The 13377-nt window shown below is 39.3% G+C and overlaps 1 protein-coding gene across 5 annotated transcripts in view; it reads right to left on the minus strand.

Annotated features, from left to right (window-relative positions):
* The window catches only part of Fer (FER tyrosine kinase), a 346826-nt gene that overhangs the window by 225692 nt on the left and 107757 nt on the right, over positions 1–13377 (minus strand). The window contains exon 1 of one of the 5 annotated variants that reach the window (XM_052750230.1): positions 129–324. The exons of 2 other annotated variants lie outside the window; for them this stretch is intronic. In XM_052750230.1, the coding sequence (XP_052606190.1) occupies positions 129–257 (129 nt within the window). In that variant the 5' untranslated portion in view covers positions 258–324. Of the gene's footprint in view, positions 1–128; positions 325–2089; positions 2195–13377 lie in introns of those variants that run through there. 2 more of the 5 variants (XM_052750231.1, XM_052750232.1) reach the window with 2 other exon arrangements.

Here is a 13377-nt window from a genome sequence, read left to right on the forward strand (position 1 = left end):
AAGAGTACTGTTAAAAAACAAAACAAAAGCTCAAGAAAACTATTGACATTATTAACAAAGCCAATGATCTCCAGGACTATCAGGCAATAACCAAGCCCTGGTATAGGCCGGAGCCCCTTCTTCCTTACCTGGTATCTCTGGATTTCTGATGCGGAAGGTTCAGAGCTCAACTTTATAGCACAATTTTTACAGTACTTGGAGTCACAATCAGGTTCCAGCTGACCCTCACAATGGGGACACTCCACTCTCTGCTCCATCTCAAATCTTAGCTACAACTACTAACAGTGTGCCCACTGAAGTCAATGTATCCACAGATCTTCCTGTCTGAGACAAAAGCAAGATAGAAAAGACACAGCCCTTGAGCTCCCATTGCACAGTGTCTCCCTCTTTTGGCAGGGAACTGGATCAGTCAGCCCTGGATCAAATAGATCATTAAGCCAACGAATGCTGGGGGTTTTGTTTGACTTCGTTGTGTGGCGTCCATGTGCACTAAAAAAAGACCCACTATCTAAGAAATAGATCCCATTCTTCATCAATCATTTGAATAAAATAACCTATTTTCTTCCTCCACAGCATGCCACTGAATAGCTGCCATTTCAAAATCCCCGGGAACTCAGCACACTTTCATGTATGTCCAGAAACAAAGCTTCAGAGAACTGAGCAAGGAAGCTTTGCTTTAAATTGCCTCCTTCCTTTTTATTTTATTTAAGTATAGCTTGTAATACTTTGTAATTCTTCTTCTCAGATGTAGAATAATCTAAATTATGTCCAGATGATCATCAATGTCTCATCAGATTCCAAATTTCCTTAGAGCAAGAATATAGTGAGCCTATTAATACCCAGTGAGCAGCAGGGCTGGAAGAGAGGAGTGCTCGGGATACCCAAAACCATGAACATGCAGACTGTACAGAAGACTCTCTTCTGATCACCTGTTCTAGAAAGTGTTACTTGCTGTGGGGAAGCACTCCATGCAACAGTTAGACACCACATAACTGTGCTTCCAAGTTCAGTCTAGGACATTCTTCTCGTGCCTGTGATGTCTCTTCAGTCTCCCTATGGAGCCCTGACTGGCTGCATGCTTGCAACCTTACTGCTTCTGACACCAGAGCACTAAGCTTCCCTGTATGCACCACCACCCTTGGCCAGAACGTGACTGGGGGTGGAAGAAAGTTCCTAAGACTTCATGGAAACTAAGCAGGAAAACCCTTTAAAGGCAACAGAGACCTACTAGACAGGTCTTAGCTTTAAAACTTCTTTGGATCACAAGTTTGACATAAACATTTCTTCTTTAAATCAACCTATTCTTTCCAATTTAGTGCACTTGAAAGAATTAAAGACAGGCCTGGTGGCACATGCTAGCAATCCCACCATTCAGTAGGGGGCAAAAGAAATGCAAGTTCAAGGCCAGCTTGTGTTACATTGTGAGATCCAACATTAATGAAAGTAGAAAGTCTCATCTCTGTCCAATTTCCACTGACTGTCTGTGTGTCCAGTTAACTTTGCCGTACATAAAAATCCACTCATGTTTATATCATGCCTATCAGAAACTTCTCATTTTACATTCAAATAACAATTTCATAAAGTTTTCCACTGATAAATAACAGTAAGCAATATGGGATAGAATATTTCTTAGGAGCTATTACTGGCTTGGCCATTTGATAAGGATCTTTCCATTGAATCCTTCACACTGGACCTATGCCAGATCCTATTGCACACCTGAGTTCACAGATGCTCAGGCTGAGGTGCATGGAGGTTAGATAACTTCCCAATGGCATACCCTCAGTAAACAGTCAATCAGGACTGAAACCCAAAGAACTCTAGGACAGAATTGTGCAGTTCTGTAACACTCTGCCTCTTGAGTTACTCCCTTCCCCAAAGCACTCTTCCCAGGAAGGAGTCTCCAGATACGCTTTAACAAGTCACTAATTCTCTTCTGCTTAAGTGGGGGTAGGTAACAGGGAACAACACTAATGCTTCTTAATATTCTTTGTGGGTCTCACATTTCTTAGCTCATTTTAAACAAGTAATTTTGACTTCTATATCTGAATAAATTTACTTACATTTTCCTATCTTTGGCGCTTACTTACAGCTTGGTTCTATTCATTTATTCTTTCAGTATTCAGTGAGGATTTACTGGGTGCCAGGCACTCACCCAGGCTCACAAAAATCACAAAATTTTATATCTGCAAGCAATCTTGGAGATAGAAATAAATGAAAATTAATATTTACAGCCAGAAAATAAAAATCTAAAGCAGCTATATTTGATTCTTAGTTTACCCCCAAGAAATAAGCTAAATCTGGTTATTTTCCTTTGCATCATATATACCATTGGTTTTGCTTTCTGTAACTAAAAGTATTTTAAATCACTTAATGTTGCTAAGCAGACCCTCTTTCAGATCACATATAAAGACAATAATAATATGGATGATGCATTAGTTCCCAGTTTCTGAAACAAAAAACATAGGTTTAGTGAGTCAGGAATTTATAATTTTATATTTCTGAAGGTTAAACATTCTTTTCTCTTTAAATCTAAACCTGTTTGGGGGCCATGCTAAAAGTATACTTCCCATTCCAAAAGGAACTTAACACATAAAAACCTTCAATAAACATTCTTGTCAATTTCTTGTCTAAAACCCAAGGAGATTGCTCTGTAGACACTATTCCTTCACAGAGACTCTGCAAATAGTCAGACATGATTCTGCTGGTTGAAAATGTCCTCCTCTCCCTAGAAAAGTATTTTGTATAAATATCCAATGACTCTTTGTTACCAGGAATTCTAACAGCCTGTCCTACAGTTGAAAAATATTTATTTGCTGAATCTATATAGCAAACACTATGCAAGACCGAGCAAGCAAAAGTAAATACAATCAAAGTGTCTGTCTTCACAGACTGAATTTGGACATAAATAGGTATTACTGGGGAGAAAACACACACACACACACACACACACACACACACACACACACACACACACCTCTAAACAAAGGAGTTAATACATATATCAATACACATATTAATATTTAATCCATGAAATGCTGAGCTGTTGACTATTTTGTTAGCAAAAATATAGTGGTTACCATCACTGTTGTAGTAATTAATGATAAAGATATTAGGACATGGTACCATATAAAAAAAGACCAAGGGCAACAGGTTAAATGATGAGGGTAGGGTGTGAAGGGCCATAAGTGGACTCATTATAGCAATGTAGCCAGAGAAATCTCTTGAAAGAATGGCCTTTGAAATGCAAATTAAAACTATTTCGAGATCCCAGTCGGATGGCTAAGAAAAGAAAAGAAAAAAAAATGAAGACAAATGGTGGTACAGAGGAACAGAATCATGCACTGTTGGTGGGATGGCAAACTGGTGCCAATGCTAAGAAAATCAGTGTGGTGGTTCATCCAAGAACGGGAACTAAATCTGCCCTGTAACCCAGCTATACATTCCTGGGCACACACTCAAAGGACTCTGTGCTGCTATAGAGACACTAGCTCATCCATGTTCATCACTGCTCTGTTCACAACAGCCAGGAACTGGAAAGAGCCTACAACTGCTGAACAGATAATGTAGATTCCTGTGTGCTGTAGCATTTTAGTCAACTGTAGAGGAGGAGGAGATTGCAGGTAAATGGATATACCTGGGAAAAATATATATTGAGTGAGGTAATCGAGGCTCAAAGAGACAAATATCACATGTTCTCACTCATCGAATCAGTCAAATTCAGTCAAATCCTTGAATTTTGTTGTTTTTAACTTGTGATATCTGTAGAATCCAGGAAACTAGAGAAGAGTAATTGGGGAAGGGAAAAAAGATCTTAGGAGAGGGAGAAGAGTAGAGCACATGTGAAGCAGGGGAAGAGGAGGAGGAAGTTTACGTGGGGAAATGAAGAGAAGGGCAGAAATAGGGGATAACTAACACTAAAGACATTTGGAAAAATCATGTGGGAAGCTATAAGCTTTTTCCATATTATTTTTCATATAAAAAAGTTCAGTGGGAATTACCAAGATTGTAATTGATCTTCCATTACAAATTCCAAAACCATTGATCATCCAATAGAAAGCCACTGCCAAGTGTCAGATACTTCCCTCACATTGTTGGTCAGCAGTGAACTAGAGACACTCCCAATAAATAGGTTCATTGTTCTTCAATGCTCATGAGAACATGATGGTAAGACACTATTCACTTTAGTCACAGGACATGGAGACATCAAGTCCATACTGACCATGAAGCTTCCTCCCCAATGGCTAGCCTTCACAATAACTCAACATGCTTTTCAAGGCAGCTGGAGGGGAAAGGCCACCAACAGTCCTACCCAGCTTTGAACCTTCAAGGTTACAATAACCAATGGCATGGCAAGATATGCCCACGGGTGCAACAGTGGCACAAATGCCATGGGAATAACCACCTCCTTTCTAATTGGATTTAAGGTCTGGAAACACTTGTCATATACTGTAACTCTGGCTGAGAACGGCTGGGAATGCTAGGGGTGAACCAACTACCATGACCTTGTTAAGTGGAACGAGTACCAAACTGCTCTCTGTATTTGTATCTCTATACACATATGGGATGACTCATCCCTAACAGGCTTGAGGGCCAGCCAGCCCAAACAAGTGAAAAAGAGACTTTCTGAGAGCCAACCTGGGTCTGACTAAGGGCCTTAGCAATAGCAGCTGAAACATGATCTGGAGATGACCTGGACCAATGAGAGGCAGCCATGTTACACCAGCAGATGCCTATGCATCAGACTTCCCCCCAGGGTGGGGTGGAGAGTATATAAGGCTTGCCTCTTCCTGAATAAACTGAGCTTGTTGTTTTGACATTCTCCCAGAGTCTGTGTCGTTGACTCTGTGCTGACCTGCCCCCCCCCCCCCCCCCCCCGCCACAAAGGGAACAACAGCACAGGATCCTGCTACATATAGATAGATTACTACAGCATCCAGACCTCATCAGAAAAGCTGCTATGTATAGTGAACAGCAATTAATGCAGAAATTCAGAGCTGGTGCAGGTGCAGAGAATAATGTCTATGGAATACTCAGCCCTAAATGGGACATCTATATCATACCCGCTCCTGCCAAAACTCAGAGGAGAAGAGGCAGAAAGATTCTAAGAGCCAGAGGTTGGGGAAGCCTGGAAAAAAAGTGTCTCCTGGAAATGGCAGGACCGCTGCTCTCATGACCTCATGGCAGCTGTGGCTGCCTATACAGACCTGCACAAGATCAAGCCAGTCCACACCTCAGCATGGAGGGTGGGAGAGGGGGGATCCTTAGTCCCAACCCAACCTGAGGGCCCATTAACAACAGCTGATGGCTACAGAGAGAGGGAGAGTCAGGGTTTTTGTTAAGAGTGTGTCCCCTGGGTTGTGGACTGTTCTCCAGTAGATCGCCTACATCCATGACCATGCATACATAAGCAGCACAAATTAAGAAAAAAAAAGAGGACGTGAAGTTGAGTGGAGCTGGGAGGTGGGGCTATGAGGAGTTAGTGGGAGGAGTAAGGAAAACATGATCAAAATGTATTGCATGAAGGTAGGAGATTCTCAAAGACTAAAAATATATATTTGAAAAGTACACACACACACACACACACACACACACACACACACACACACACACACACGAATATCCTAAGAACTAAAATAATGGATGGTAGTTAGTCCCTTGAAAAATCTAGGCGAGAATAGTGTAGAGAAAAGACACATCAAGGCAGAAAAGTGAGAAGCTCTGTGTTTTCAAAGCCCAATAGACTAGAGTGGCTACAGTGTGGCCAGTGAGGACGAGAGGGTAGCTGCTGATGGAAGTTGGTACTCAGAGACAAAATCATATAGTTCAAGATACCATAAGGAATGTGAATTTTATACTAGTGATGGAGGTGCCACTGGAGGATCACAGGCAGAAGAATAACAGCTCATTCACACAATGAGATCACTTTAAATGGGAAATAAAATGTAGGAAGGACAAAGGAGCACACAGGTAGACTGGTAAATGGTTCAGACCAAGTTCGTAGTGAGTTTTACCTAAGTCATCATAGTGGAGATACTGACAACAGGAATGTGCAGGAAATGTAATGGGAACATACTTATGTAGTGCATGTGAGACCTGTAGAAGACTGTACAGTAGGTGATTCTTCCATTTTGATTTTGGTGTGAATAGCTGATTGAGGTATCAGGTTATCCTATTTACACAGAAATGAAAGCTTGTCTGAGTTGCAAAATCCTTGTTTGGTAACTCACATGTAAGCCCATCAGTTCAATTACGGAATAAAACTGTTCAAGTTCTAAGCCAGTGTTTGTAAATTAAGTTTAATAAAAGTGTCTTAGTCATGAAACAAACAGCCATACCTTATATATTGGCATTGGGTGAAATAAAGAATTTAAAATCAGAGGAAAGCATTTCTCTTCATACTATAAAACTACACAGCAAGGTAGTGGCCTCTGGTAGGTATGATAAAAACAGAGCCTCCATATGTGCATTTGCTTATTTCTTAAAAGGTACCAGGCTATCTCAATTACAGGTGTTGGTTTTCTGACAGTGAGCTCCCTCTGCTGGTAATTCCCTACCTTGAGTTACTGTACCTTTAAAAAGAACTAAGGTATGTTAACACAGAATGTAGTCTCCAACATTAAATATTAAAAAAACTTAGGAGATGTTACGATAACATTTTCTCTTATTTATAGTTCCTATTTAGTGAACTTACCCATATGTAAGGCACTGAATTAAGCATTTTTACATATTACTTTATTCAACTTTCTAAATAATTGTGTGATTGTTCCAAAACTTGCCCCTTCTAACAAGGAACCTTATTTCAGAGAAGTTACATACCTACCCTGTGGCCATACAGTCATAGTTTAGATGGATTTTCAAACCCTCTGAATACAAAGTTGGTCTACTGGTTTAACCTCAAAGCCCGGATAAAATGTAACCTTAATTGATGGATTTCCACTCTCCTGAGATTTAGAAGTTCTTCTCTGAACTGTAACCGCTCAGGAAGACTGTTGGAATGAAATACTGCTATCTACTCAGCAAACTGGCCATCACATGGCAAAGAATAACTAAGGATGGAAGTCTTGTTCTTAGCACTTCACTTAAATGAGTCAATACAATCTACCACAGGAGACTTGGTATTTCTCTAAGCACTAATGAAGCAAACTGTCTATCAAATACTCTTGGGAAATTTCAATTTTGAACTGTGATAGATACCAAAAAAAAATTTTTTTGTGGAACTTTTAACAGTGGGAGTGGGGTTGTCTCTGACTCATTTCCTTCTACTGGGTTGCCTCATCCAGCTTTGATATGAGGGTTTGTACCTAGTCTTATTACACTTTATTATGTCCTGCTCAACTGATACCCCTGGGAGGCCTGCTCTTTTCTTAAGGGAAATGGAGTAGTGGGTCTGGGAGTGAGGGAGGTGGGTGATCAAAAGGAGTGGAGGCTGTGGTCAGGGTATACTGTCTGAGAGAAGAATAAATTTAAAAAAAGAAAAACTTTCCCTCCAAAATGAAACATGTCTTCATTAAATATCAAAATTTTCAGTACCCTGCAATTATTTATCTTTAAAATTCTTAAAATCTATAAAGATTGACTTTCTATAAAGGCAGCAAAGAAATTTATTAGGTAAAATTAATAATAACTAGGAATAATGAGATATTAATAAGCAAAATACATCATAAAACTATAGTCCAAAGTTGAAGAATAAGACTGAAATTTTCCAGTCAATCACCATCCGTAACAATATTTTTAATCCTAAAAAAGGGAAAATTAGAATTATAGAAAACGTTTCTACAAACGTAATTATTTTAATACAAAATATTCCCAACAATTTTAAAGATAACAGAGATGTTCATTTTTTAAAAAATAAGGAATTGACTAAATGCTTTAATGTTATATAGAGAGCTAGCCTCAAACAAGTATAGAATATCTATTATCCACTGCATATTCCAACTTCAGCTAAGAGGAGTGGTACTGAAACAAAACGTTGGGGTTTGGGTTGGTTCTTGTTTAGTTTTCTTCTGAGACAAGCTTGTGTCAAGCTGTGTAGCTGGTCTTGAATTTACAATATCACCATTTCAGTCTTCAGAGTAATTGGGATTATCAGCAAGTGTACTTAGCCCAACCTAAAAGGAAAAAACTTCCAGAACATCCATGCTGTCCACTTGAAGTGAAGTCAGTCGACAGTTGTATTCTTCACCCTACAGAACTGATTCTGGTGTCATGGTCTCCTCTTCTCCTGAGGGATTCTAGATTCTGTGTTGGATGCTTTTCTAAACCGCATCCCTACATTAGCTGCTATGATGTCATCAAGGGTTACATAGTATGTGTGTGACAGTGGTCACACCATGTCAGTGTGCAAGCGTCTGGTATATATCTTATTACATCTAAATACAATAAAAATTTTTCTTTCCTGCACCATGACATGCCTTCTTTTACTTAAGATTATATGACTTCATCTTATATTTATTTTTACCTTTGAGATGCTTACAAAGTAATGGCTTAAGAGTAGTAGCCACACCTACAGGGCATGGTCTACATAGTCTTGATATCTTATTACAATTCAACTTTTCCTGGTTGTAACTTTGCATTTTGCTGAATTTTACTGTCTTTAGCTACCTTAGATGGTCTATGGAATAAGTCAGGAGGCAAGTGTTAATTAACAACAGTTCCAGCAAGACAAAAGTCTTATGGTATGATGTTTCTTATGGTCAGAGCTAGTAGACATCTTGACTAACCATCTAAGGCAAAAATCCTGGGATCTTTCAACTCCTACACAGTCATTCCACTGGGCTGCCATCCTAAGGAATAATAAAGTTCTCTGATCATCAGCACTTTCACACCTCCAGTCAATCAGCTAATGGACTCTGCAAAATGAGATGGACACTGAAATGTCCCCATGTGTTCTGATCACAAATGAAATTGTATGGCTTGCTTGGCACAAAGTCACAGCTGTTTCTGGCTCAGAGAAGTGGGAAAGGGGCAGTATTCCCACAAATCAGCCAACAAGCCCATAAGAAATGACACAATTAAATTAGGCTTTCATATTCCTATGGCAAGCAAAAGGCCAGGTTTTTTTTCATAATATGGGTAGACCATGCTTGTTTTATTCTCCATCTACCAAAAACCTTAAGTACTTGCACTCATTATCCCATCACCATAAAAGCATAGTATGACTTCCAAAATAGAAACAATTATGACTTAATTCCATAGTACAACTTTCCAAATTATAATGAGCAACCACTAAATTAAAATGAGACCTCTAAATTGTACGCTGTCATCAAATGCTAGAAAGTGCGTAGGCATTAATTTCTGTTGGTAAGTTAAACTGCCAGTGAAAAATCTGAATCAACTTGTCTGTATAACTATATCTGTATAATCTTACATTTCTTTAAAATACAGAAATACCTCATGGCTTTCACTCCTAACTCAAGAATCTTCTGATTAAATACATTTTTATCATACTAACACAGCTATACAAGTGCAAGCTGACAGTAAATATTCACTGCATCATATAGGAAAAAAAATGATCAAAAAATCTAATCCTATGTTTACTTAATCTTTTTAGATATAATACAAGAATCAAATACTTCAAAAGATCAAATAATTCTTAAACTGATTACAATTAAATAAAGTCTATATAATTCTATTATACACAAAGCCAGAATAAAAATGTGTCTCAGTGTTTTTGTGATGATCTGAATTCATCTTAAGTCATTCAAGCATTGAGAGAACAAGATAAGAGTCAACAAGAAAAGAGTCTTCTCAGCTGCACTGGGGGCCCAATCAATGTCAAAAATATTGAATGTTTTATATCTCATAAACTTGGAAAAGGCTTTTAACATCAAAATATACAGACATCTGTAATAGTTAAATACATAAGCTGTCTCTAAATACCCATGACATAATTTACAACAAATGAAGTAACTACATACAAAGCACTCCTTCACCCCATAAATGCCACAATAAACAGTTCAGATGTCTTTTTTTCTTTCTACTTTCCTTCCTGTTGCTGCAATAATAACATTGACCAAAAGCAACTTAGGGGAGGAAAATCTGCATTTGGCTTATACTTCCAAGATAAAATCCGTCACTGAGGGAAATGAAGGCAGACAGTGAGGCAGTGATTGAAGCAGAGACCATGAAGGGATGGTGTTCGATGACGCACTCCCGGAATCACATGCTCAGGTAGACTCCTTATCTAGTCCAAGCTCCCTGCCCAGTGGGCTGGGTTCACCACCATCTATTAACAATCAAGACAATCCCCCCAGACAGGACCATAGTCCCGTGTCACATAGGCAAAGCCTAACTTCAGGCTTTCCTCTTAGATGGCCCTAGATTGTATAAAGTTGATAACTAAAGCTAAGACAGGTTCCTAAATTACTGTGGATATTTTCCATTTCATTTTATCATATTAAATACTCCCCAATAAAAACTTCTGGGAAACAGACTTTCTTAAAATAGTAATTTATCTCTTGACCTAAAACTTGAACCAAACAAGACTGAATTTTCTTAAATTCATAATTCCCAAATTGCTGCCATAGGGCAGATTTTATTGAACCATAAAACAAAATTCTGACACGTGTAAGTTAACCTTTCTGTAACTTTGAACAGTTGTCACTGAGACTGTTAACCTAGTCAGTGCCTGCTGCCTACAAACGCTTACCTTCCGCACTTCCAGTTTAACAGTGTAACAGAGTCCAGGTCACAGGAGGGCTTAGTAATAAAAACCTGAGAGCAGAGCAGGGCCGACAAATGGGTCACATCACAGCGCCCTGTGTCCAGCGGGACTTGTGGGAGGACGGTGTGAGAAGAGGAGATGAAGGCCAGCGCTGCAGTCACAGCTGTCCTTGTCCCTGTTCTTCATAGCGCTTTTGTGTTTCCTTCACCCACCTCCAGTCTTGGCATTCTCTGCTTCTCTCCTTCTTAACCATGTACCTTCCTCTCCTGACTCTAGCAACCTTCTTTCCCTCACCATTTCCTGTGCAGCTACTTAGGTCTATTTTTCCTTTGTCTTCTTCCCTAGTTTCCTTTAACGGCTAGGAGACAAAGGATTGGGCTGAAAGCAGTTTCCTCCAAAGCTGAATTTTAATCTGTACAACACAATTCATCTTCCACCAAGTTTGCTGTGGAATAAGAACAGTGTTCAGTTCCACAACAAGTGTGCCTATCTTTTGTGTCTGCTTCGCTTTTATTTTTGCTTCGTTGCTGCTGTTGTTCTGCGAGAAAGGGCCTCACTATGTACGCCTGCCTTCGACTCACGGTTTTCCTGACCTAGCCTCCTAGATGATGGCATTAACTGATGTTCACCACACCTGATTTATGCCTAATGTTCTAAGAGGAAAAATGAAACAATTAACTACCACTGTTTTGAAAACTGGCTATTGGAAAGATTAAGTCTGGTGACTCACAGTAACTAAACTTCTCAAAAAACAACTAAAGTTCTGCCTTGCTCATTGTCACTGGATCCAATCTCATTTGTCCCCTTTGCCCCCTCTGATCGCTGTACAGATGCTACTTTATCAGGAGAGTCTCCCTTGGCCTCTCTACACAAACACACATTATTCACATCCCTCTTCTGCCACTAGGTGCTGCATTTTCCCAAAGAAGTTCCCACCAAACATACTCTGTGTTTAATTACTTATATGCTGTCTCCACCAATGAGAAGGAAAGACCCTGGCAGAACTTAGGCGGTTTGAATGAGAAATGTCCCCCATAGCTCATATATTTAAACACTTGGCCCCCAGGTGGTGGCACTGTTTTGAAGGTTTATACCTGGCCTCACTTCCTGTTCACTCTGTGTGCGTCCTGTGTGATGATGAAAATGTGACCAGCCAGCTTCCTGCTCCTGTCCATGTCTTCTCATCTGTTGCCATGTATTCCCTGCCAAGAAGATCTACCTCTCTTGAACTACTAGCTAAAACAAACCTTTTCTCCCAAAGTTGCTTTTCATATGGGTATTCTCTCACAGCAATGGAAAAGTAGCCAATACAGGCACAAAGAATTATGTGTCTTGCTCATGGCTGTGTTGTAAGATTCTAAAATAGTATTGAATGGCTGCTCTAGTTTCTCTTCTGTTGCTGTGAAAAAAACACCCTCACAAAAAGCAACTTTGGAGAAAGGGGGTTTATCTTAACTCACCACTTCAGGTTTCAGTCCACTACTGCAGAACACAGCAGCAGAGCTTGAGCGAACTGGTCACGCCACAACCACGGTCAGCAGAGACATGAATGCACACATGTTCACTTGTTTGCTTTCTTGGCTCAATCTTTCCATTCATATAGTTCAGGAACCCCTTCCAAGGGAATGGTGCCACCCAAAATGGGACAGATCATCCCATAACAAATATCTAAGACAATCCCCCACAGACATGCTCATTGGCCAACCCAATGAAGACAATCCTTCATTGAGAGTCTCTTTCTCAGGATTTTCTAGATAACATCAAGTTGAAAACTAAAAGTAACCATCATAACACCTGACCATCAATAAATAACCTACTTATTGAATAAGTAGAAAAAGTCACTGTATATACACTATTATAAAATGAAATCTAAGGTTCAGTTCATAAAACAAGCAAAATGCATCAGATAATATTGTATGTTCTTCCATTTATGTAAAAAACAACAGGAGGCCTATAATTTACATGCATGCTTCTATTTGCAGATAATACTTCTGGAAAATTACCTCTTAGGAAGAGAATTGGGGAGTAAGCTAGGAACACTCAGACGCATGTATGTGCCCATGTACATACACTGCTATTCAAAGGCATTACATGAGGCTTTGCTTTATCAATTAGAAACATACAGCATAATCCTTCATAAATCTATTAACTCACTCTTACAGTGAGTATATGCTGGTTAACTTATACATGAACTAAGATGTAATTATCTAAAAAAAATGTAAAGTAGAACTATTTGTTTTACAGTGCTTTCAATATATAGAATAAACGTATACTTATTACCTCTCTTCGGTATCTGTGGAATGGAAAACTCACAAATGTTTAAAAAGCCTGACTAATTACAGCACAGACAGAAAAGCTGCTCCGGTCTTCTGACTCTTGGTCTGCTACTCTGCTCAGGACAGCATTTGGTGAGCAAGGCTCACAATGGAGATTTCATGTCAGTGATGAAAGAAAACGTACCTCACAATGATAAAGATAAAACTCAACAACACTGTCAATTTGCTTTCATTTTAGAGCAGGTTAGTGTTCTTAGCATAAGACTGAACAGGAGACACTACTGTGAAGAATACTATGAGCCATAATAACAGGCAATTCTTAAAAGGTCAGATATTTCACAGGTTGAAAATGTAGCCTAACAAGACTATTACTACGGCTGTTCAACCAAGAACAGCTACTCAATATATGCAGAGAAGATAAATATATGTTGTGTCTCA

The sequence above is a fragment of the Peromyscus californicus genome, unplaced genomic scaffold, assembly GCF_007827085.1.
Source record: "Peromyscus californicus insignis strain IS unplaced genomic scaffold, ASM782708v3 Scaffold_21__1_contigs__length_65335640, whole genome shotgun sequence".
NCBI classification, from domain to species: Eukaryota; Metazoa; Chordata; class Mammalia; order Rodentia; family Cricetidae; genus Peromyscus; species Peromyscus californicus.